Raw genomic sequence first — 20775 nt, forward strand, 5'->3', positions numbered from 1 at the left:
ACGAATTAGACGATTCGCATCATGAATCGTCTATTTATAACAATATTGATTAGATATATATATATATATATATATATATATATATATATATATCTTTATACATAAATGAATAACAAACAGAACCTTAGTGGCATGTGTCAGTATTCAATTAAGTACCATTTGATGAAAAACTTTGGTGGTTAAGAGTTGTGTGGTGACAGGAAGAAATAATTTTTTGGTTATTGTTATCCACATATTACTCGGTTTTCAGTTTTTGTATTTATCTCTTTTATTCAGTAGTAATAACGTAACCCTACATATAAATGCAAATAGTATATTAAACACCCTGGCCAACTTCTCTGAATTAGTTATACTATATCACTACTTCTTTACAATTTTAATTTATCTAGTTTAGAAGTTTGAGCTAAATGGGTATATTTTTCCAATAAATTAGTTGCTTCTTTCTTGTACCCCGAGCTTAATTCTATCGTACTTCTTATGATAGTGTTTAGTTCACTATTGCAAACCATACTACCTTTTAGATATTCTTTATATTGAATTTATGGATATTTTAGTTTAACATTCAACAAATATGCATGGGGTCTTCTAATGGATTTAGGGTTCAAATGACTGGGATAAGTTCCATTACAGCCTCGGGGTAACTCTTTTATCCGAGAAAAATCTATTGTCTATTGGGGATGAGGTGATCAGGTAGTGTTATCCATTTCCTCCATTTTCCTTATGAATGGACTCTTCAACTACATATGTAATTTTTTTTTTTTTTCCTTATAAAATGCCTATACCTATATATGTTGTTTTTTCTTTCAAGAAAAAAAGAAAAAGAAAAGAACAAATAGAACCTTCGTGGCATGTGTAAGTATTCAAGTACTAAAAATTTGAGGGATGGAGTCGGATAATGACATGAAGAAGTAATTTTTAGACCATCTTATTGTTCTTGACAATATTTGACACATGTTGCTAGCTAGGTTTTCAGTTGTATCTCTCTTATCAGGTACCAATAACCTAGGCATATATAATATTACAAAATATGTAAAACTTCTCCGAATTATATAATATGTCAACATGCAAAGAAGAAACAGATTCAAGTTCAAATTAATTCAGATAATGAACGCTATCTTCAATTGGAAATCCAAGTTATGAGGGAAAATTTTGAAGATGAAAATTTATTTCAAAAATTTATACTTTTAACTATGGTTTTTAAAAAATAAAAAATGGAAAAATAAACCCATATTTTTTCATCATCCCAAATCAGGTGCTTTGATAACAATTTTACATTCACAGCATATATGCTACTATTTAAGATATAACTGCTAGCTTTTGAAGAAAGTCAGTCTAGCTAGTTTTCAGGAAAAAAAGAAAAAAGAAAAAATATGACACTACTTAACATGTACATTTAATTCGGCTTTGATTCAGAATCATGCAAATCAGCAATATCTCTGTTTCCTTCCCTTCGAAATTGAAGATGGCTCTCTTCCTTCTCTTCTGATTTTTTGAATTTGATCTGGCTTAGGAAACAATCCAAAACAAATGGAAGGAATTTCATCTTTTTTCTGTAGCAATATCAAATGGATAATTTTTTATCTATTTCTCTCGCTTGCTTCAAAAACTTCTCAAACGTCCTCGTAGCAATAACCTTTCCATCCTTGTTTATAGTTCTTCTATCACTGCCCTCCTCCAACTCTTCACATTGCGTCTGCTCTTTAATTACTTTCCTCTCTCTTCTCCATGGTTTCAACCTCAAATTATTTGGTTAAAACTGTAAACATAAAACAGATTCTAAATATATTTTTCAAAAAAATTGTAAAGAAGTTGTTCAGAGCTCTAATGAACAAATCCAAATCCAAATCTCACCACAGATATATACTTATAAAAAAAAAAAAAAAAAAAACAAAAACAAAAACAAAAACAAACACAAAATAGCAATTAAGACAAACCACCAAATCCGAATTCATCTACAGATTAACAAAAGGAAAAAATAAAAAATAAAAATTGCTCGTAGCTCTAATTGAGCCCAACAATCCAAATTTAACTACAGAAATGGGAAGAAGAAAGTTAGAAAAAAAATTCAGATAGATGGTAACTAAGTTGTGTGTAAATTAAAAGCCTAAGATAAAAAAAGTATGTATATATATATATATAAACAAATAAATAAATAAGTTGAAACTTTTCAAAAACTTAAAGCATTTGTTCCACAAGTATACGGGTCCCATAAGTAATAAAATGATGAGTGAGTATCGTTCCCTCGAAGATTGATGTTTGAAACCTTGCTAAGTAACAAAATTAATATTGATTAATTCTTTTTGTTTAGGCATTCAATTTAACTAAAAACTAGTGCAAACATAAATTAAAACTAATATTAAAATTAAACTAGAGTAGTAAGGTAGAAATCGAGAGAAACAACACACACAAATAAATGGAAATGGCAAATTTTATGTTCTAAAGCTCTAGGATATTGATTTCCTCTTATTCTTCTTACAAATGAACTTAACTTGGGTGATTACTATTGGATTTCTATTATTAATTCTAACCAAAGGGTTTCTAATTACATCTAATTTCTTATCTCTAGGAAAATTAGAATTCATGGATAATTAGTGGAAATTCAAGAATTCCTTTCTAAATTAATCTAAAAGGCCATGTATTAATTCCTCCTTTCAAGGTTATCCACTTTCTAATTAAGCTTTCCAATTCTAATTAAAATATGGGCTGTGTAATCCTAGTGACAGATCCATTAAATAATCCTTTTCTAATGAGAAATTTATAAATCTACCTAATACCCAATTGATTTTTAATCTAATTAGGCATATTTAACATTAAATGCAAGAAATACATAAGAAAAGAATAGAATTGAACAATAATAATGAACCCATCATTCAATTACAATCCAAATAAAAGTTCCATCAATATCCTAGATAATAAATCCAGCAAGCAATCCATGTAAAATATATAAACCAAATCCAAAATAGAATGTATATTGATCATTAAACCCATGTCAAATACATTGTATATATATATATATACATACATCCAAATACAATTTAAAGAGTGATAAAAGATAGAGAAAACTCAAAGGAGGAGGAATCTTGTAATCTCTTCAATCTTCAATCTCCTTCCAAGCCCAAGCTTTCTTTCTCTAGATTTAGCTCTTTGTCTCTCTAATTGAGTGTGTTGCTCTCTAGTTATTCTCCAAGCTATCGACATTGGTGGCTCCCCTTTTTCCCCTCTCTACCAAGCCTCCTTAAATGAAGCTTTCTAAATATGATATTCAAAATCCTACCTTTTTGGTTAAATCCAATCCTTGAACCAAGATCAAAAGATCCTAGCACAGGGCTCTCACATGCCTTTTTTAAACGAGGTCACATGATTTATACATATAAATCTCTACAATAAACGCACTGTTTTGCACATGTTCTCATTAAAATTCCAATTTGACCAAAATCAATGAAAGTCAAAATTAAAAATTAAGACATGAAAAATCAATATTTTGAAAATATTCAATAATAAATGGCATGTTTGACTTGGTTTAAATATGGTAAGCCTTCTTCCTCTTCAATGTTATCCCCAAAGCTTTAAAAACCATATAAATAAGCCTTAATTTGATTTTAGAGCTCATTTACACAAATACACAAAAACATATCAAAATAATTATAAATGCTTTGATTTCTCACAAATAATTAAACTATAGATGATTAAATAAGTGAGCTAAAAATACTTATCAACAGTTTTCCTGCAGAATATACGCCAATAGACAACTTTCAAAATCCTCCAGAGAAAACAGCTTCAATAAAAGAGCTAGCTATAAGATAATGAAAGAAGGGCTACGTGTTATATATATATATATATATAAAGGTTATTAGCATTAGTTCCTGCTACGTGTTATATATATATATATAAAGGTTATTAGCATTAGTTCCTGAATTATATATATGCTCAATTTACATTTAATCCTTAATTTTATTTATTTATTTATTTATTATTTTCTTTTTGTTACATTTGGTCTCCGAATTTTAGCTTTATTTCACTTTAGTCCTTAAAATTATTTAGCTAGGCAAGACCAAAGTGCAAACATAGGTATAATTTCATAGACTAAGAGTGTTAATAACCTTAAATATTATTATGCCACAAACTAGGATAGAAATAAGTTTTTATTTTTATTTTTTTAGTAATTCTATTCCTAGTTTTTTTTTTTTTTTTTTTTGGGGGATAAATTCTACTCTTAATATCTTTCTTTTCGGTAAATCTAGTAATTTTGTTCATAGATATTACAGTATTTGATCCTCGACGTGTACTTTTACCCATTTTTCGTCCACTTTTCCTCATTACCAAACTAAATTTTCCTTATTTTCTTAATAAATCAAACTATCCAGTTATATAATTGTGATTAAGACTCACTTTTAAAATCCTTTTTCTTTTTACACGTCCCTTCCCTTAGGAATCGTTGCAATGATAAAAAAAAATTACGATAAAATAAAATAGAAAGAAAGAAAAAACTTTCCATTTAGGAATTGTTGCAATGAATGATTAAAAAAAAAAAAAAAAAAACACTTCCCATTTGATTTGATACTTGAAAAAGTAAAACATATTTTTCTTGATCATAAACAATATACATTTTGATGAAGGATTGGGCCAAGAATTGTTACAATTTAGGAGCCCAAATATTTAAATTCTTTAATGGGATATGAGAATTTGTTTTCATAATTCTAAGAGAAATTTATACAGTATTATTTTTTACATATTATTATTTAAATATTTAAAAAATATAAAATAATTTTATACAATATTTTTAATATTTAAAATATTCATGATTTATAGAGTTTTAACTAAACCAAATAAATATTTTTTTTCTTTTTGGTAAATCGCTTACAAATTAAACATTATTTTATGAAAACTCTTAACAATATTTTTGTACAAAACTGATAATCATGACAATTTTACAAAATTTTCTTTCCACTGAGAAATACTTTTGAGCAATGGAAATATATATTTATTGGAGTGGTCGGTGTTAAAATTATGAACGTTTTTAAACATATTCGGTCATATACTTCTAAACATATTTTGACATGTTCAAGTCTTATACTTCTGAACATATTTGAGATGTTCATATTTGAAAATGTTCAGTCATACACTTAGTCACATACTGCTGAATGCATTTGAGATGTTCAGTCCTATATTTCTAAAAACATAAATATTCGATCATATATTTCTAAATATATTTAAGATGATCAATAATATATTTTTAAATACATTTGAAATATTTAATCTTATATTTTTGAATATAAATATATTTAATTAATAAATATTCTTAATAGTAATTTGTTCAATCATATATTTCTAAATGTATTTAAAATATTCAATTCTATATTTTTGAACATAAATATGTTTAATTAGAAAATATCCTTAATAATAATTTTAAATGAAATAAAAATATAAATTTATAATGGAACTATATAAAATTACAGTTCTTTTGGTTGGTAGTGTAATTACAATTCTCTATTGTTTCAAACAAAGTCAGTCTAGCAAGATTTTTGCGAAAAAATAAATAAATAAAAAAAGTTTGACACCACTTAACATGTATATACTTCAGCTTCGAATCATGCAAACACGCAGAACATCGCTTTCCTTCTTCTCTTAGGAGTTGAAGATGGCAGTCTTCCTTCTTTTGGGATTTTTTGGATTTGCACATTCGCTTGTGAAATAATCCATACCAAATGGATCTTTTTCATGTATTATTAATTCTCTCGCACTATCAAACGGGTTATGATTTCCATCTATATCTCTCGCAAGCTTCACAAAATCCTCAAACTTCATAGCAACAACCATTCCATCCTCCTTGTTCATACATGTTATATCAATGGGCTTCTGCTCTATACTTTCCACTCTCTTCTCCATTCTTCCAGAAGTTGCCCAGAAACTCTAATTAACAAACCCAAATCCAAATTAATTATTTAAAAAAAAAAAAAAGCTGCTTGCAGCAGTAATTGAGAAACCCCCAGTAGAAAAAGAAGAAGAGAGGTCGCTAGCTATATATATATATATATATATATACACACACACAACAAAATAGAAGAGTAGATGTGTTTCGCAGACGTGTTTCGCACGTATTATAAAATATGGTAAATAAATAAATTATTCCTATTAGCTAATAAGTTCCTTGTCTTGTATAATTACCATCTATCCTATTCCTACCAGTAGGTTTATTTTATTTTATTTTTTCTAGTAAATCTATTCCTAGTAGGTTATATATATATATATATATAACTATATATTATTCCTATATGTTTATTTATACAGATTATAGAATTTGATCGTCAATGCGACTACATGTACTTCTTTTTTTTTTTTTTTTTTTTTTAACATCTTATCCATTTGTTTCCATTTTTTCAATATTTTCTTTTTATTCATTTTAGAAAAAGATTGCCCTTTAAGCTATAAGCCAGTTTACCTACTACAACAATTTCAATTGTAATTAAATCATTAATACAAAAACTTATATACTGGTTGTAACACAATTAAAATTTATTTATTATTGGTACTTAAAAGTCATTGCTATATATTAAAAAAAATCTTAAAATTTGGATTTTGTACTAAGATGATATATAGAATTTAATCACAAACAAAAATAATTAATTTATGACTTAATAATAATAATAATAGTAATAATAATAATAATAATCGTTCTACAAAAAAGTATATAATGTAGCTGAATTTCAATCCATACGGGGGAATTGGGGGTTGTTAGAGCTAAAACAAAAGGTAACACTTCGGGGAACAGACAATTTATTGAATTATTATTCCTGTAAGTGACCCGGGCTAAGTAAAAAGCCCATATTTATCCCCAAAACCAGTCTCCCTTTTCTTTTTTCTTTTTTTCCTTTGTCCCTTTTTTTTTTTTTTTTTTGGATGAAATGTAAACCATTTTGAGTTGGTGACGCGAGTGGGGCCTAGTTCTCTTTCCTCTTGAACCCCAAATTTTGCCTATCGAATTGTCGTTTGATCTCTAGTGCATTGCTGGCCAATTGTTATGTTATGGTCTGTGATTTTGTAGTTTGAGCTAAATGGATATTTTCTTCAATAAGTTAGTTGCCAATTTGTGCCCCTTGATTTATGGATATTTTGGTTTCACATTCAGGCTTTCAGCAAAGAGGTATTGGGTTTTCTAATGGGCTTAGCGAGGGCACAAATATTGAGAATGAGTTCCATTATAGCCTCGAATAACTCTTTTATCTAAGCATAGTCTATTGTCTATTGGGACTAATAATTCAATGATCACCTCTCAGTTTTTCCACACATGTTTTAGATGATTTAAGCCTCGATGACGCAAAGAAAATTGCAACCAGTTGAACTGACAATCATTAATCATCTAATTCCATGTGTGAGCAATACTTATTAATCAGAGGTTCTCATTGCATTTCCTTTCTTTTCTTGCTTCTTTTTCTCCTCGTTCTTCTTATGTATTCTTTTTGTTGTTGTTGTTATTATTATTATTATTATTATTTTCTCTCAATGCAACAACTTAGTTTGGAATGATAAATCGGTGTTCTTAGATGTAGTTGGCCTGCACAATTTTCTTTGCTATGAATTTCCCTATATATTCATAGCCATGAGAGTACAGAGCTTCAATTTCGGCTCTCTTACCGGTCTGAACCATTAATGCCAGCTCTTCCCTGTAATTCTCCTGTAGCACAAATGCACTTCGTCAAACATTTTTTATGTGGTACATACGAGGAGAACATGTCAAAGATTAGGATTTCAAATATACGGCAAACATTTCAAAATGCTGATAGTTAACCTGCAAGACATTCGTGGACATCAAGCTTTTAGCAATTTGGAGGTCCTTTGGTTTTAATGGAATTAAGGATTCTTCAGGTATGAGATTTAGATCGTTCCCTCGCAGTCCTAACCACTTCACATTGCAAGCTGAAGAATGCATAAATTGGTTAGTTTCTTTTAACAGGAAAAGAATGGTATAGTAAGGAAGTTACCATATCTATAAGCCTCCAAGCCCATCCCAATGCTTCCAAATTTGAAGGTGCATAAGATAGCCAACCCAGCTGGATTCCTTGAAAAAGAGTTTATGGAAGTAAGAAGGGAAACGAACTACTCAAGTATGTTGCAAAGCAATCAGGAAAATCCATACCAGTCTACCAAAGCCAGAATTGGCAATTCAGGAAAAGTCCTGCTCAGTCGGTGAAGAAGAAACCTACATTAGACTTCAATTAGCTTGGAACGATATGAATGCAAAAATATGTGATTATAGCTCGAAACTAGGTGCATTGAATCCTTAATTGAGTAAAACTTTTTTTTTTTTTTTTATGAACTTTTACTCCCTTCGGATTAGTAAACAGGGCAATTGAAATCTAGCTCTAAGTAACCGGTTCAAAAAAATTACCTTGTAGCAATATCTGGGTAGCCTTTGGCTGTGATGAGAATAGTTGGAATTTGGTTGAATACACAATCCTCTGAAAGCCGCTGGAATATTGCATGCTAAATATATCCAACTGCTCAGTATTTTTCTGAAGGAATAGATTAAGGGAGAGGTATTTGTAAAGCAAAACAATTATATACCTTTTCCACTACAATTATATACCGTGCATCCGTCTTCAGAATCAACTTGTCCAACAGATTCAAGTCACCAGAAATAGCATACCCGGAAGATCCACCAACAGAACAATCCACAACCTCTTTATTTGGCTCCTATATTATATTCCAAACCAAAACAAATTCATTTTTATGCATTATTTCGTTAAACAAAACAGCAAGTAGGTCCTATTATGGCCAATGTATTTTACTGTACATAAAAGTAAATTATGAACTGTGTTCTTCAAAGCTCATATATGAGCTAGCATGGTTATAACTTACATTTAACAGGACCAATCTATTCCACAAGTGAATCAATTATACAAAAAGAACAATAAATATCTATATAACCCATGAAATCCCTTTTGTGAAAAATGTGACATCACAATCTCAATCTCCCTATTGCCAGTAATTAACGCTATTTCCATCGAATTAAACCAAACTAGGGAACACAATACGCCCAATGTGAAAAGCCAAAGGGGAAAAAATCGTCGACGTACCTCCAGCAACAGACGGCCGGTAACTAATCCTCTACTAGATGCCATGATTCCTAGACTGTAACGGCTGCACCGTAGCAATGTCACAACATCTGGGACACCAAACATTTCATAGCATTAAGATTTATTTTCTTCTGGACATTGATTTTTTTTCAGAAAGGAATGTCACAGAAAAAAATAATAATAATAATTAAATTTATGACCTTGGATAGTCCTATTGACCTCCAATTGAGACGAAAAGTAATCCGGTGAATCACAGATCAATTTGTAAAAGAGCTCCCTCTGAGTGACTCGCTTTTCTTGAGCTAAAATTTTATAGCACATCTCCATCACCTTCCACACTGTTAGATTTTAAAATGAAAATTCATGAAACAAAAAAATAATTATAGAGAGGATCAAAGAAACATAATAACCTCTAATGAAGGCTTTAGCGGCATTGGCTTGCATCAGAGACCTTGTGCAGAACGATCCAGATAGGAAAATCCATGAAACACTCGTCAACATTCCTTGATTCACTCGGCCGTTGCTCCATTTTCTAGCAATCTGTACATTTTCAGAGGATCGGCATATTCAAAAGATAAGAATAATAATAACAATAATGGAGTTTGTGCATAATTTTGTTGTTCAGTTTGGCAGCCAAGAAAATTTTAGCAAAGTGGAAAATATGATACGTGAAACGGTATGATGCGTCGAAATTGGAAAATAGAGTACCAGAGGAAGGTCGGAGATTGCGGGAGCCGGAGAGGTCAAGGTCCTTAGGAAATTGAGAACGGCGACTTCGATTCTCGCTAGGACCTGTTATGGAGATCATGATGATGCCGATGGTGATAATATGAAAATGATAATGAGAAAAGAGGAGGACAAGAAAAGCAAAACCTCGAAAGGAGGAATAATATCTGCGTAGCAGAGTTTTTGATCGGAGAAGAAACTCATGGAGGTTTCGCGTGATTCTTCCATTCTTGTGATTTGGCGCGGCAGATGAGACACCGAGATTTTGAACTCCTTTTAGGTTGGGTTTGGTTTGGTGGTGTTTTCTTAAACGACTGCGTTTCGTAATGCATGCCCATACCCTTCCTTTTGATTCCTTCTGGCCATAGCCCATAATAAGGACCTGGGCCCGCTAACTGTATGGCTTGTCTTGTTTTTTATTAATAAAAATAAATAAATAAATAAATAAACACTAGAAAATATATTATTTTATCAATAAAAATCTCCGAAGATTTTGGACAAGGAGAAGAGAAAAAGATACATGATCTCGAACTGTATGATATTTATGTCCAAAAAAATATATAAAATACTCCAAAGACAAACGAAATTTAGAATTACACAAGTCCCTGAATTTAGTTCACGAATTTTAAATATCAACCGAACAGTTGACGTCTTTTACATAATACTCATAACATTGTGACGTAAAGAGAAAAAAAAAAAATATATATATATATATACATATATTATATTTGATTTTATTTGTTTTATTTGCAGTGAAATATTATTTGTTTGTATTTAATTTTCGAGTTTAGTTTTAATTAAGAAACCAGAATATTTTTCTCTTTATTTTATTTATTATTTCAAATTATTGTTATTATTATTATTATTATTATTATGATTATGTTAAAATATGAGTTTATTCCTATTTATAACATGTCTAAGTTGGAAATATAATTTTTCCATAATTACATGGATGCTATTGCTAGATAAAATATCATTATGGAAAAGTCTTATTGTAACATAATGTTACATTATTAAATATCCAAAATTCAACAAATAAATTTGATGACTCTAGTATATAAACATAAATATAAATACACTTGGTATTATGAACATAAATATAAACACTTTTAATATATATATATATATAGTTTTAATCTATTAGAAAAATAATTCTCATCATTTATAGTTTTAATGTATTAGAAAAATAATTTTCATCTTATATTGAATACTTAATTATGATGTAAAATCTTAAAAATTATTATTTATCTATCAAAAATTTTAATATTAAATTATTAATTAAAAATAGATAACTCTCTTTTAATATATATACATATATAGTTTTGTTATTTGTTATTATTGACATAATCATTTATATGATAAATTTTAATTGAAATATTTAATTTTGTTATTTTTTATTATAAAAATTTAAAAATAAATTTTTAATAGTAATTATTTAAATTATTATTTAATATGTATATTCCACTGTTATTAATTGTTGAACAATAATAACAAACTAGCATTTTTCATATATATATATATATATATATATACATTTCTATGCCATCACCAAAAAGGAAACTTCCACATCCGCTTCACATGGATCTCGTCCTTAATTAGAAGTATTGCGTCATCACTAGCAACTATATCTTTTAGTGTGCAAGGTTGATACAATGTATTTGTCCCTATAGTGCATATTGCTACAAAAGTTTTCAATTATATAACTTTGCAAAATCAATTAAGATGCGTGCACTTTCTTCGAGGGAATCATTTTCTTAGATCTTCCAACTGTAGACAAATCTCTGGCTTAATAAAATCAAAATATATGATCAAGTTACCATTAATTATTACAATTATAAATGACATTAACACGCATGTAAATGATTAGCTTTCTTTAATTCATTTTTATAATGATGCATTTCTATATGTTCATCAAGATCCATGCTTATGTATCAAAATTGGATCCATTTAAATCAGTTTTAAATTTATATATTAAAAATTTATAGAAAAATAAATCTTTAATACAACTCTACTAATAATTAACATGTTAATATGAATTTTATGAACGAAGATTACTAGGTAACAAATAGCATTTTTTTTTAAATATATTATAAGATAAACCTACATGATATAGAGGGGCAACCTATATAACTTTAAGGTAATAATTATATATATATAGCTGGCATAGAAGACTCCATATGTAACTTGGTTTACCAAGTCTTCAATCCGCGTAGTTCAGTGTAAGGTCCCTAATCCCTAACCCCAAGTTCAAAACCCAGCGCAGAGAGAGAGAGAGAGAGAGCTTTCAAGCAATTTCCAATCCCTCTATAGCAATTTCCGAACCCTCTATAGTGGCCTACACTCTATGGTTAGTAGGGAAAAGATTCAAAAAAATAAAGAAGATTTTTTAAAAATGACTTCGTGGTGGTAGTGGAGGTGGTGGTGATGGTGGAGGGCATGGTCACATGTGGTCCTAAAAGTCATTTTGCAAGGTAAGAAATTCTGTACTTTCTTGGGCTTTCCCTTCATTTCACGTAACATTAATATTATATTATATTAATATTGTATGTATATACACATATTCTTCCTTATGACATCACTTTCAGCTCATTTTTGTAGCTCATGCTTCTATGAATATTGATACTCAATTTGCATATATATATATATATATATATATATGTATGTATAATAATAATAATTTTCTCTTAAAGCGATAGAGCCTAGATATATTACAGGCCAATATGTGACAGGATACATATTCAAATAATTTTAACGCGTTAAAGAAGGATTGAAAAGCCCAAGAAAAAGAAAAAAAAATTATATATAGTGATATATAATTAGTATACCACGACCCCCTTGCAAGTTGGCAAGCCGGTGACTGACCTTTTCTTCTCTTTTGACCATGGAATTTCTTCCTGTTCACCACTCGACTCTCTAAGTTCTATGGCTAGATCTTGAAAAACTAGCTTTCTTTAATTATTATTTTGAAGAACTATTAGCTACATTTGTATGAAATATTTTACGTATATTTTAATTAATAAGAAATTACCCATTTTTCACGAAAACATTAATGAAAGTACTGAGAAATTAGGAGGATTTACAGGCTTATAGCTAGCTAGCTAGCGATTCTACTCCCTGTGGTAGGGATTGAAGTAAAAGAAGGGGAACGAGAGAGAGAGAGAGGGACCAATAAAATCTCTATACGAATCAGAAGCAAGATATACGTGACAAATGGATATAGTCGGTACCATAAGCCCATGACAATTAAATTTGTGACAAAAGTTTCTAAAATCCCCTTACCATACACATGAATGTGATATAATATTCCTTATTTTGATACGAAACATGATCAAAAAGTCTCGTTAAATAATTTCATGGTATTTTCCCTTGGGAATTTGTTCAAAATTTTTGTCTTTTAATTCTTTAAATAAACCTTCCAACGAAAACCACAAAAAGGCAAAAAATTAGAAAGGAAGATAGATAGATAATACTGTTACCAAACTCTTATTTTAAACGAGCCATGTCGAAGAAAAAGAGATTAATAAAATAATGTTTTTTTGGACGCTAATATCGGCATAAATATTTGACCCAAGTGACAGAGATTGTGCCATTTTTATCAAACTCATGCGGCCGACAGACGAAATAAAAGTGAGCGTGGAGATTCAATCCAAAAAATTCCAAATTTCTGGTCTTTAAAATATAGATGACTGTGATGACCAAAGAACTAAAAAAAATTTTAAAAAAAGAAAGTTATGAATTCGAAAACCTACTCGCAATTTTAAGCTACTCTCGCATCCTCCAACAGGAAAGTCGAAATGGTCGCCAATTAAAGCATAGACAGCTGTCAAGTTATATAAGCGAGTACACAATTTCTGAGAGTATCAATTTGCCACTTGTTTATTGATTTAAACCCCTCTGACTTTTTTATCAAAGTCAACTAAATGAAAATTTGCAAATTGGGGGTTTGCAAAAGGAATTGGGCGCACTGAGTTCACAAACCAGTTGCAAATCATGTTAATCTCTATCCTCATACTATCTATATATGCAAACAAGCCCTTTGAATTTCTTCCATTATTATCTCTTTATTAAACAATTTGAAAGTCAGCTCTGTCTCTCTGTCTCTCTTTCAATGGAGAACTGGGACTTGCAATCTGTGGTAAAAGGATGTTGCACCACTAGTACTCTTGGAGCTCCTACCAGTTCTGTGTTCATGGAATCTTTTACTTCTTCTTCTTCATCATCATCATCATCACCTTGTTGTAATCTTCTTCCTTTTCGCAATCCAGAAGATGATATATTTCACTCTTTTCCTCATCTTTTTGAAACCACAACTGCTTTAGATGAACTTGAACAACTTTATAAACCCTTTTGTCCTCCTGCTTTGCACCCTTTGATTTCCTCTCCAACCGTTGTAACCTCCCTTATGGATGTTCCTAAAGAGGTCGAATTACCGGAGAAGAAGCCGAAAGACATGAAAGATTCTGTAATTAAACATAAGAGAAGGTCAGTACTTGGTTAGATATGAAAATTCTCTTTTCTTTTGTCCAAGGATTATCCTATTACCGGGAATAAAGTGCGGATAGTGGGATGATTCTGGAAAAATTTCTGTTCAGGATTTTAAGATAAGAGAATCATTTCTTAGTTAGATATATGATTATATTTGAAACAACTTAATTAATTAATTAGGGCTGTTTTTCAATATGTTATTCTTACAATTTTTTTTTTTTTTCCATTTTGTTGTTGATTTTTTTTTTTTTTTGGCAGAAAAAACCAGCAGAAGAGAGTGGTGAAAGAGGTTAAAGAAGATGGTTTAAGCTCGGATATGTGGGCATGGAGAAAATATGGACAGAAACCAATAAAGGGATCTCCACATCCAAGAAGCTATTACAGGTGTAGCAGCTCAAAAGGTTGTCCGGCAAGAAAACAGGTTGAAAGAAGCTCTTCTAATCCCGAAATCTTCATCATAACCTACACTGCGGAACACATCCACGCTCATCCGGTTCGTCGAAACTCGCTTTCCGGAAGCAGCAGAAGCAAATTCCCAGCATCATCCAAACACAAAAGCGACAAAAAGAATTCTTGTTTGGTGGAATCCATTGAAGATGATGAGCTTGTTCAAACTGTGAGGGTTAAAAAGGAGGAAGAACAGGAACAAGTTGTTGACGTTGAGATCGAGAGGAATGAGATTGAGATGATGGATATGATGTTAAGCCATGAAGGAACGATTCCAAGCTCATCATCAGAGGATTTTGTTGATAATAAACAAACCTCATTAGAACCAGACATGGATAGTAGATTTCTGGATGATCAGTTTTTCTCAGATGGGTTCGTTGATGCTTGGTTTCTTGATCAGCCTGCAAAATTAAGCTCTCTAGATGATTCACTAAACAGCAATAGTGAAGACTATTCAACATGGGGATTATCAAATTTAGATCGGTTTCTAAACGAAGCAGAAGAAGAAGAAGAAGATGATGAAGAATAGTCTATGTTATATATATGTATTATTAGTCTTTGTTTTGTTTGATTTCTGATGAGAGTTTTTGTTTTTGATATCAAATGTAGAGTTTAACTTCACATGAATAATATGGAAACAGGATCAGGAAGGTGCGTGCATGGTGTAAATAAAAATTAAGATCAATAGTGATAGAAATTGTTCAGTTTTGTTAGACTTTTGATATATAAATTCGTTTGCTAAGATTTTCCAATATTATCATGTAGATGATTAATTAGGTGTAACGTGTAAGTAATCTCATCACTGATTTTGATTATTTAAATAAGAATTAGGATATAACATCATGCGTCTCATTTTTCAATAATTGGTATAACTATATTTGGTTTATTTATCAACTTGGATTTATTAATTTTTTTTCCTTGGAATCTTTTATGAGTTATGAGTGGGACTACAGTTCTAAAACCCAATCCCACTTCGCTGCCAGTCCAATCCCGTACAAAACAACTGTTTAAAATGAAAATGACAGCCATTTATATATTTAATTTTCAACAGGAATTCACACTCGTTTTATATCCTTAATTTGACTCTATAGTTCCAATAATAAACTTTTTCTTTTTATCAAAAAATAAATAAATAAATAAACTTTTTCTTTGTAGCTTAATTATTAGGCTGTTGAATATATATCTTCTAATAGTTACATGAGTTGAAACCTGGGACCTGCTCAGTTGGAATGGCAATTATACATACAGGTTCAGTTACTCATAGAATTAAAGCAGTGCTCTGATACGATGTTAAAGCATTAGTTCTTTCAAAAACTCAAGTTTATGGGAGTCGAGCCTATAATGATTCATATATGTAATTAAAATTGAATAAGCTATAACGGTTGATAAATTTTATTTTTTTTTATTTTTTTTTGCTAACGCTAATTAACTGCTATTATGATATAGCTAGCTCTAGCATTAATATCAATATAGCTTTAGCATTTGTCCTACAGTACCCATAAATTCCTCTGAGTTAGATCCAAAAGCTGATTTTTTTGGGTAGGAATATTCCTGGATATTTACAAACTTTTATCTTATTCATTTTGAGAAGACCAATTCAAAATTCAACATATGCCAATTCATCCTTGCGTTCGATAATGCTCCACATCATGAGTATTATTATTATTTTTTTAATATAATATGGAAGTATTCAAAAACACCAAGTTTATATATCAAATTAATTGATAAAATATGATCTCTAGTACATATATATATATATATATAGGTTTAGTTGATAATATAAATTCACATGCAAGGACAGTTACAAATGTGGGATCCAAATACAATATCATACACATATATATATATATATCCAAATTTCTCTGAATTTTAGAAAACTTAATTGACTGTTCTAGCATAATTATTTGATCAATATATTACACATCTTAAGGGTTTTTTTATATTATTATTACACATATTAAGACAGAGTCTTAGAGACCGTATATATATATATATATGCTACATATTTTAGGTGAGTTCTGCACCAGTTGATTATAGTTAATAATTATCACTTTCAGAAAAATTAAAAAAAAAAAAAAGTCTTTTAGCGGCACAAGGTAAAATCCTAATTTTCGTCGCGATAATTAGATTTGGCGTCAGAAAAGAGGAAGCGTGGTAGTGGAATTGATATGCAATTGCAACGTGGCAGACTCTTTGGCTGGAGTCATTAATAAAGCGGCGACGGAACCAACAAAAGCCGCATTCATATAGGTGGTCGGTTCGGAGTGCGAATAGTCGGATCTGACGTCATTGAACCGGTCATCAGAATTGGGACCCCCAACAAGAGCACCTATATGAATATTTGGATTTGGTTTTGATGAAGAAAAGTAGCTTGAATATCCTTCATTGCATCCAATCTTAGATGGGTGAGCTTTTTTTGAAGGAATTGATGAACCTCTGTGGTGCAACTGCATAGGGTATCTATCCCCAAACCCCACCATGTATGAAATTTTCATTGGATTCTTTCCTAGTATATAATCCACCTGCAAAAATATATACATATTGATATGATCCATAATTTTTGTAATTATAAAAGATACATCGAAAGGTATTTTTAAAATAAGTGTTTTTAATAGTTTTCATAAAAGCATTTTCTACTGAATCATTTTCTAAGGGGCTCTGGCCATTTATGTTTTAAGTATGTCTTAGGACCTGTGATTTTGCAAAGGCCATAATGTGAGAGGCAGAGAAATGAGCAGAGCCACATTTAACTCCATCAACATGAGCTGCATTTAAGGTGTTGGAGTATATAAATAGCACCATAGCAGAGCTTGTGACATACTGCAAATTGTTATTGTCTCTATAATAAAGAAGTCCACCTGCAAATTAATTAACAAACTCCATACTCAGCCTATCCATTTTTATCCTTAAAAAACAGTTAGAATATGCAGCCATTAATTTATAAAATGCTCACCTGGGGTTGTTTTAATCTGGGAGGTGCTGCTTCCTGGCATCACCGCACATATAAACGACTCAATATCAATTTTATATCTGTTTAAATTCTTGTTTCCTTTATAAAATTCCTGAAACAGAATATCTAAATTAATTTTATGTAGAAATTCTTTACGATTTGATAAAAAATCAATTAGTTTCTGTGAGACGGCTTAATGATAAAGCTATCATTTTCTCAGATAACGATTTAAAGTTTGAATTCTCTTCTTCAATATCAAAAAATTATAATAATTAAAAATAAAAGTTTTATTTAATTTACCTTCAAAAGGAAGTTTTAATTAATTTACCTTCAAAAGTAATGTCTGAGCTCCAACAAATTTGTTATCCCAGCTGAACTCAGTCACTGCCTGACTCCACCCTTGGTTACTTGAGACATAAGTCAAATACTTGTAATTTCCACTTGCTTTATACAGCCAAGCCGCAGCCCATAACAACTCGTCCTTAGTTCATTAAAAGCTCCATTATTAAGCTAAAATAGATAATTAATTATATACCTTTACAAATTTCAATTAGTTTGTAGACCTGATAGCCAGAGTATGAGCAGTAGAAAGGACAAGAAGCTTTGAAAGATCCTCTATAATTGTCTGCAAGCTCGAACAGCTGGTATAATTATTAAAGCTTCTCAAGGTTAGATTAAGATTGCATTATTTTGATCATCAAACATAAACTATAGATTAATTATGCTTGATATCGATATTGGTCTCTAACCGAGTGCGAGTTGCTTAGTAGGCTTGCAGAGTAGTCATAATCAACCCCTTTAAACGCAAGAGAAGCAGCAGATAGAGCAGCCGAGGCCTCAGCCGCAGCCTCCGTTCCAGGACAATCACAAGTTATTTTGTAGAGTGTTCGTGGCGTGTCCATATCTTCCGGACGCTCCCAACATTCATGATCTGCATTTCCATCTCCTACCTACATACAAAAATCAAATACTGGTCTAGATATATATATATATATATATATATATATATTTTTTTTTTGGTATATATAATTTATGTAATGAAGCATGCAAAAGGGTGTTCATATTAATATATAGTTTTAATTAATTAATTTTGGGACAAGAAATTATATAGAAAATTGATAAAAGGACCTGAGTATAGAATGTGGTGGGAGAAGAGTGAGCTGATAGAATGAAGTCAGTGCCCCAGCGGATTGCTTTGTGGAGGAATTCTAGCTGATTAGCCGAAGATATGTCGTTTTGGTATTCAAGAGCAGCCCAGCTTAACAAGCTCACTGTAAATGCCATAGGCCAACCAAATTTCACATTGTCTCCTGCATCATAATATCCTCCTACCAAATTCACCTGCCAAAAATCACAAATATATCCTATGTTTATATATCTAAGTTAATTAAGATGTGAATTATATATATATATATATTTATATATGTAGTTTATAATTTTTAATTTTTACTTTAATTTATTAATTGTCAATGTCTAAAATTCAATTCAAAATCAACTATCAAAAAATCATCAATAATGATACACGGGGTACATTTTCAGGCTTGCCATCATAGAGTGCAGAGTTTCCCCTCCACTTGACTCGCTGGTCGGCTGGCAACTTACCGGAGCGTTGTCCTTCAAAGAATAAAATGGCTTTGGCAAGTGCATCTTTATAATCAAAATTACAAGATAAGGACAACAATTTATTGTCATCCTTGGCTTCCCCTTTAACACCATTAACAAATACACACCAAAACACTAAAATAGCACTCCACGGTACAACTCCATTAATATTGTTTGCCATACTTTATGTATGTATATATATATATATTTACTGAACCTTGCTTCCATGGAAATCTGTATTGAAATTTATAGTGACACGAAGAATGATTCTCATACTTCATTAAATTTGTGTGGCTACCAACCAAAATGGTTAGAACTTTTTTTGTTTTCTTTTTTAAAATTTGAAGAGGTAGGCATGCATGAGGGTGACGCCAATTAGGAATGGAGGTCGCGTGAAAGGGTATAGATAGCAAGGAAATCAGTAGGTGAGTCTCTGAGTTTACAAGTATGATGGAATTTTGGGTACTCATACCCACTCCTCAACGTCATAATTAGGAGCAATTGAGAGAAATATTATGATTACAAAGTTTCATGACATTTTCTCCTCATATATTATTCATTCGTTAATATTTTACGACAAAGAATACACAACATTTCTATGTTTTGCATTTCTATAAACAACATGATTTACTACCCAAAAAAAAAAAAATAGAATCTCTCTAGTTTTGAAGACAAAGTAATTAAGTTTGAAAGTGACAAACAACTTTTCTATTTTTGAGGTTAATTACAATTTGATATTTTCAACTTTTAAAATTTTAAAATTTATGCTTTCAATTTTCAAAAGTAGCAGTTTATACCCTCAATTTTAAATTTGTTACAAAATGTTCCAATTTCCAATTTTACCAAATAAATTTGTAAAAATTTTGTCTAAATATCTGTTTTGTTTTTATTAATCAATAGTGTAATATCTTTTCTCACAAATTCTATAGCAAGTCTCTAGATGATACTGTTATCTATTTGTTTGGCCAATTTGGAGATTGACAACTCTATAATAAAATCGAAAAATTGAAAATATAAATCTCGATTTTTGAAAATTAAAGGTATAAATCACAAATCTACAAATTAAAAATATTAAAGCACAATTGTCTCTTTTTAATTAAAAAGAAAAAAAGAAAAAAGAAATAATCAACTCTACCAATTGTATGCAAAGTGCAGTTGAAACAATAGCCGCAAAATCTATATGATAAACAAAATATGTAATCTTAATTAAACAGGGAATAATATTCACAGAAACGTATCTTGGAGTACTACAAAGAAACTCATATACTGTTCAAGGTGCATATATATCCCCAACTACTTGGACGACGGTTGTATTCCTTTTTTTTTTTTCCCCCCCTAATATTCTGAATACATGTAGAATGGGTTCAGCTGATTGGAATGTTGTTTCAAGTTCGTTGTTTATAGTTTCTTGTTGATCGGTTTATAGGTTATCTTCTCGTAAATTTTACTCTCCCTATAATTGTTTATATATATATATATATATATATGTTA

At 30.4% G+C, this 20775-nt stretch overlaps 3 protein-coding genes across 3 annotated transcripts; 1 reads left to right on the top strand and 2 right to left on the bottom strand.

The window, feature by feature from the left end:
• Window positions 1-7361: 7361 nt before the first annotated feature.
• LOC107430172 (meiotic recombination protein SPO11-2) lies at window positions 7362-10050 on the bottom strand. Its single transcript, XM_048464443.2, has 11 exons — window positions 9948-10050; window positions 9783-9866; window positions 9485-9614; window positions 9275-9412; window positions 9075-9163; window positions 8563-8691; window positions 8387-8481; window positions 8135-8197; window positions 7980-8056; window positions 7787-7914; window positions 7362-7672 (listed from the first exon to the last, which is right to left on the bottom strand). The coding sequence occupies exons 1-11, from the start codon at window positions 10026-10028 to the stop codon at window positions 7538-7540; spliced, it is 1149 nt and encodes a 382-aa protein (XP_048320400.1). The 5' UTR covers window positions 10029-10050; the 3' UTR covers window positions 7362-7537.
• Window positions 10051-13704: 3654 nt separating this feature from the next.
• LOC107430173 (probable WRKY transcription factor 29) lies at window positions 13705-15382 on the top strand. Its single transcript, XM_048464295.2, has 2 exons — window positions 13705-14282; window positions 14544-15382. The coding sequence occupies exons 1-2, from the start codon at window positions 13822-13824 to the stop codon at window positions 15259-15261; spliced, it is 1179 nt and encodes a 392-aa protein (XP_048320252.2). The 5' UTR covers window positions 13705-13821; the 3' UTR covers window positions 15262-15382.
• Window positions 15383-16585: 1203 nt separating this feature from the next.
• LOC107430174 (endoglucanase) lies at window positions 16586-19501 on the bottom strand. The gene is made up of 8 exons (XM_048464287.2): window positions 19214-19501; window positions 18811-19023; window positions 18432-18632; window positions 18246-18323; window positions 18011-18163; window positions 17686-17794; window positions 17424-17590; window positions 16586-17254 (listed from the first exon to the last, which is right to left on the bottom strand). The coding sequence occupies exons 1-8, from the start codon at window positions 19463-19465 to the stop codon at window positions 16868-16870; spliced, it is 1560 nt and encodes a 519-aa protein (XP_048320244.2). The 5' UTR covers window positions 19466-19501; the 3' UTR covers window positions 16586-16867.
• Window positions 19502-20775: the final 1274 nt, after the last annotated feature.

This window comes from Ziziphus jujuba, chromosome 6, assembly GCF_031755915.1.
Source record: "Ziziphus jujuba cultivar Dongzao chromosome 6, ASM3175591v1".
Lineage (NCBI taxonomy): Eukaryota > Viridiplantae > Streptophyta > Magnoliopsida > Rosales > Rhamnaceae > Ziziphus > Ziziphus jujuba.

Excerpts from the sequence above, each read along its gene's own strand:
- LOC107430172 (XM_048464443.2), bottom strand. The coding sequence starts at position 10,028 with ATGGAAGAATCACGCGAAACCTCCATGAGTTTCTTCTCCGATCAAAAA. Across the intron at positions 9,164-9,274 it reads GGTCAATAGGACTATCCAAG|ATGTTGTGACATTGCTACGG; the intron begins GTCATAAATTTA and ends TTGGTGTCCCAG. Across the intron at positions 7,673-7,786 it reads TGTCCACGAATGTCTTGCAG|GAGAATTACAGGGAAGAGCT; the intron begins GTTAACTATCAG and ends TTTGTGCTACAG.
- LOC107430173 (XM_048464295.2), top strand. The coding sequence starts at position 13,822 with ATGCAAACAAGCCCTTTGAATTTCTTCCATTATTATCTCTTTATTAAA. Across the intron at positions 14,283-14,543 it reads GTAATTAAACATAAGAGAAG|AAAAAACCAGCAGAAGAGAG; the intron begins GTCAGTACTTGG and ends TTTTTTTGGCAG.
- LOC107430174 (XM_048464287.2), bottom strand. The coding sequence starts at position 19,465 with ATGGCAAACAATATTAATGGAGTTGTACCGTGGAGTGCTATTTTAGTG. Across the intron at positions 19,024-19,213 it reads ATGATGGCAAGCCTGAAAAT|GTGAATTTGGTAGGAGGATA; the intron begins GTACCCCGTGTA and ends GATTTTTGGCAG. Across the intron at positions 18,164-18,245 it reads GCTCATACTCTGGCTATCAG|GACGAGTTGTTATGGGCTGC; the intron begins GTCTACAAACTA and ends TAATGAACTAAG.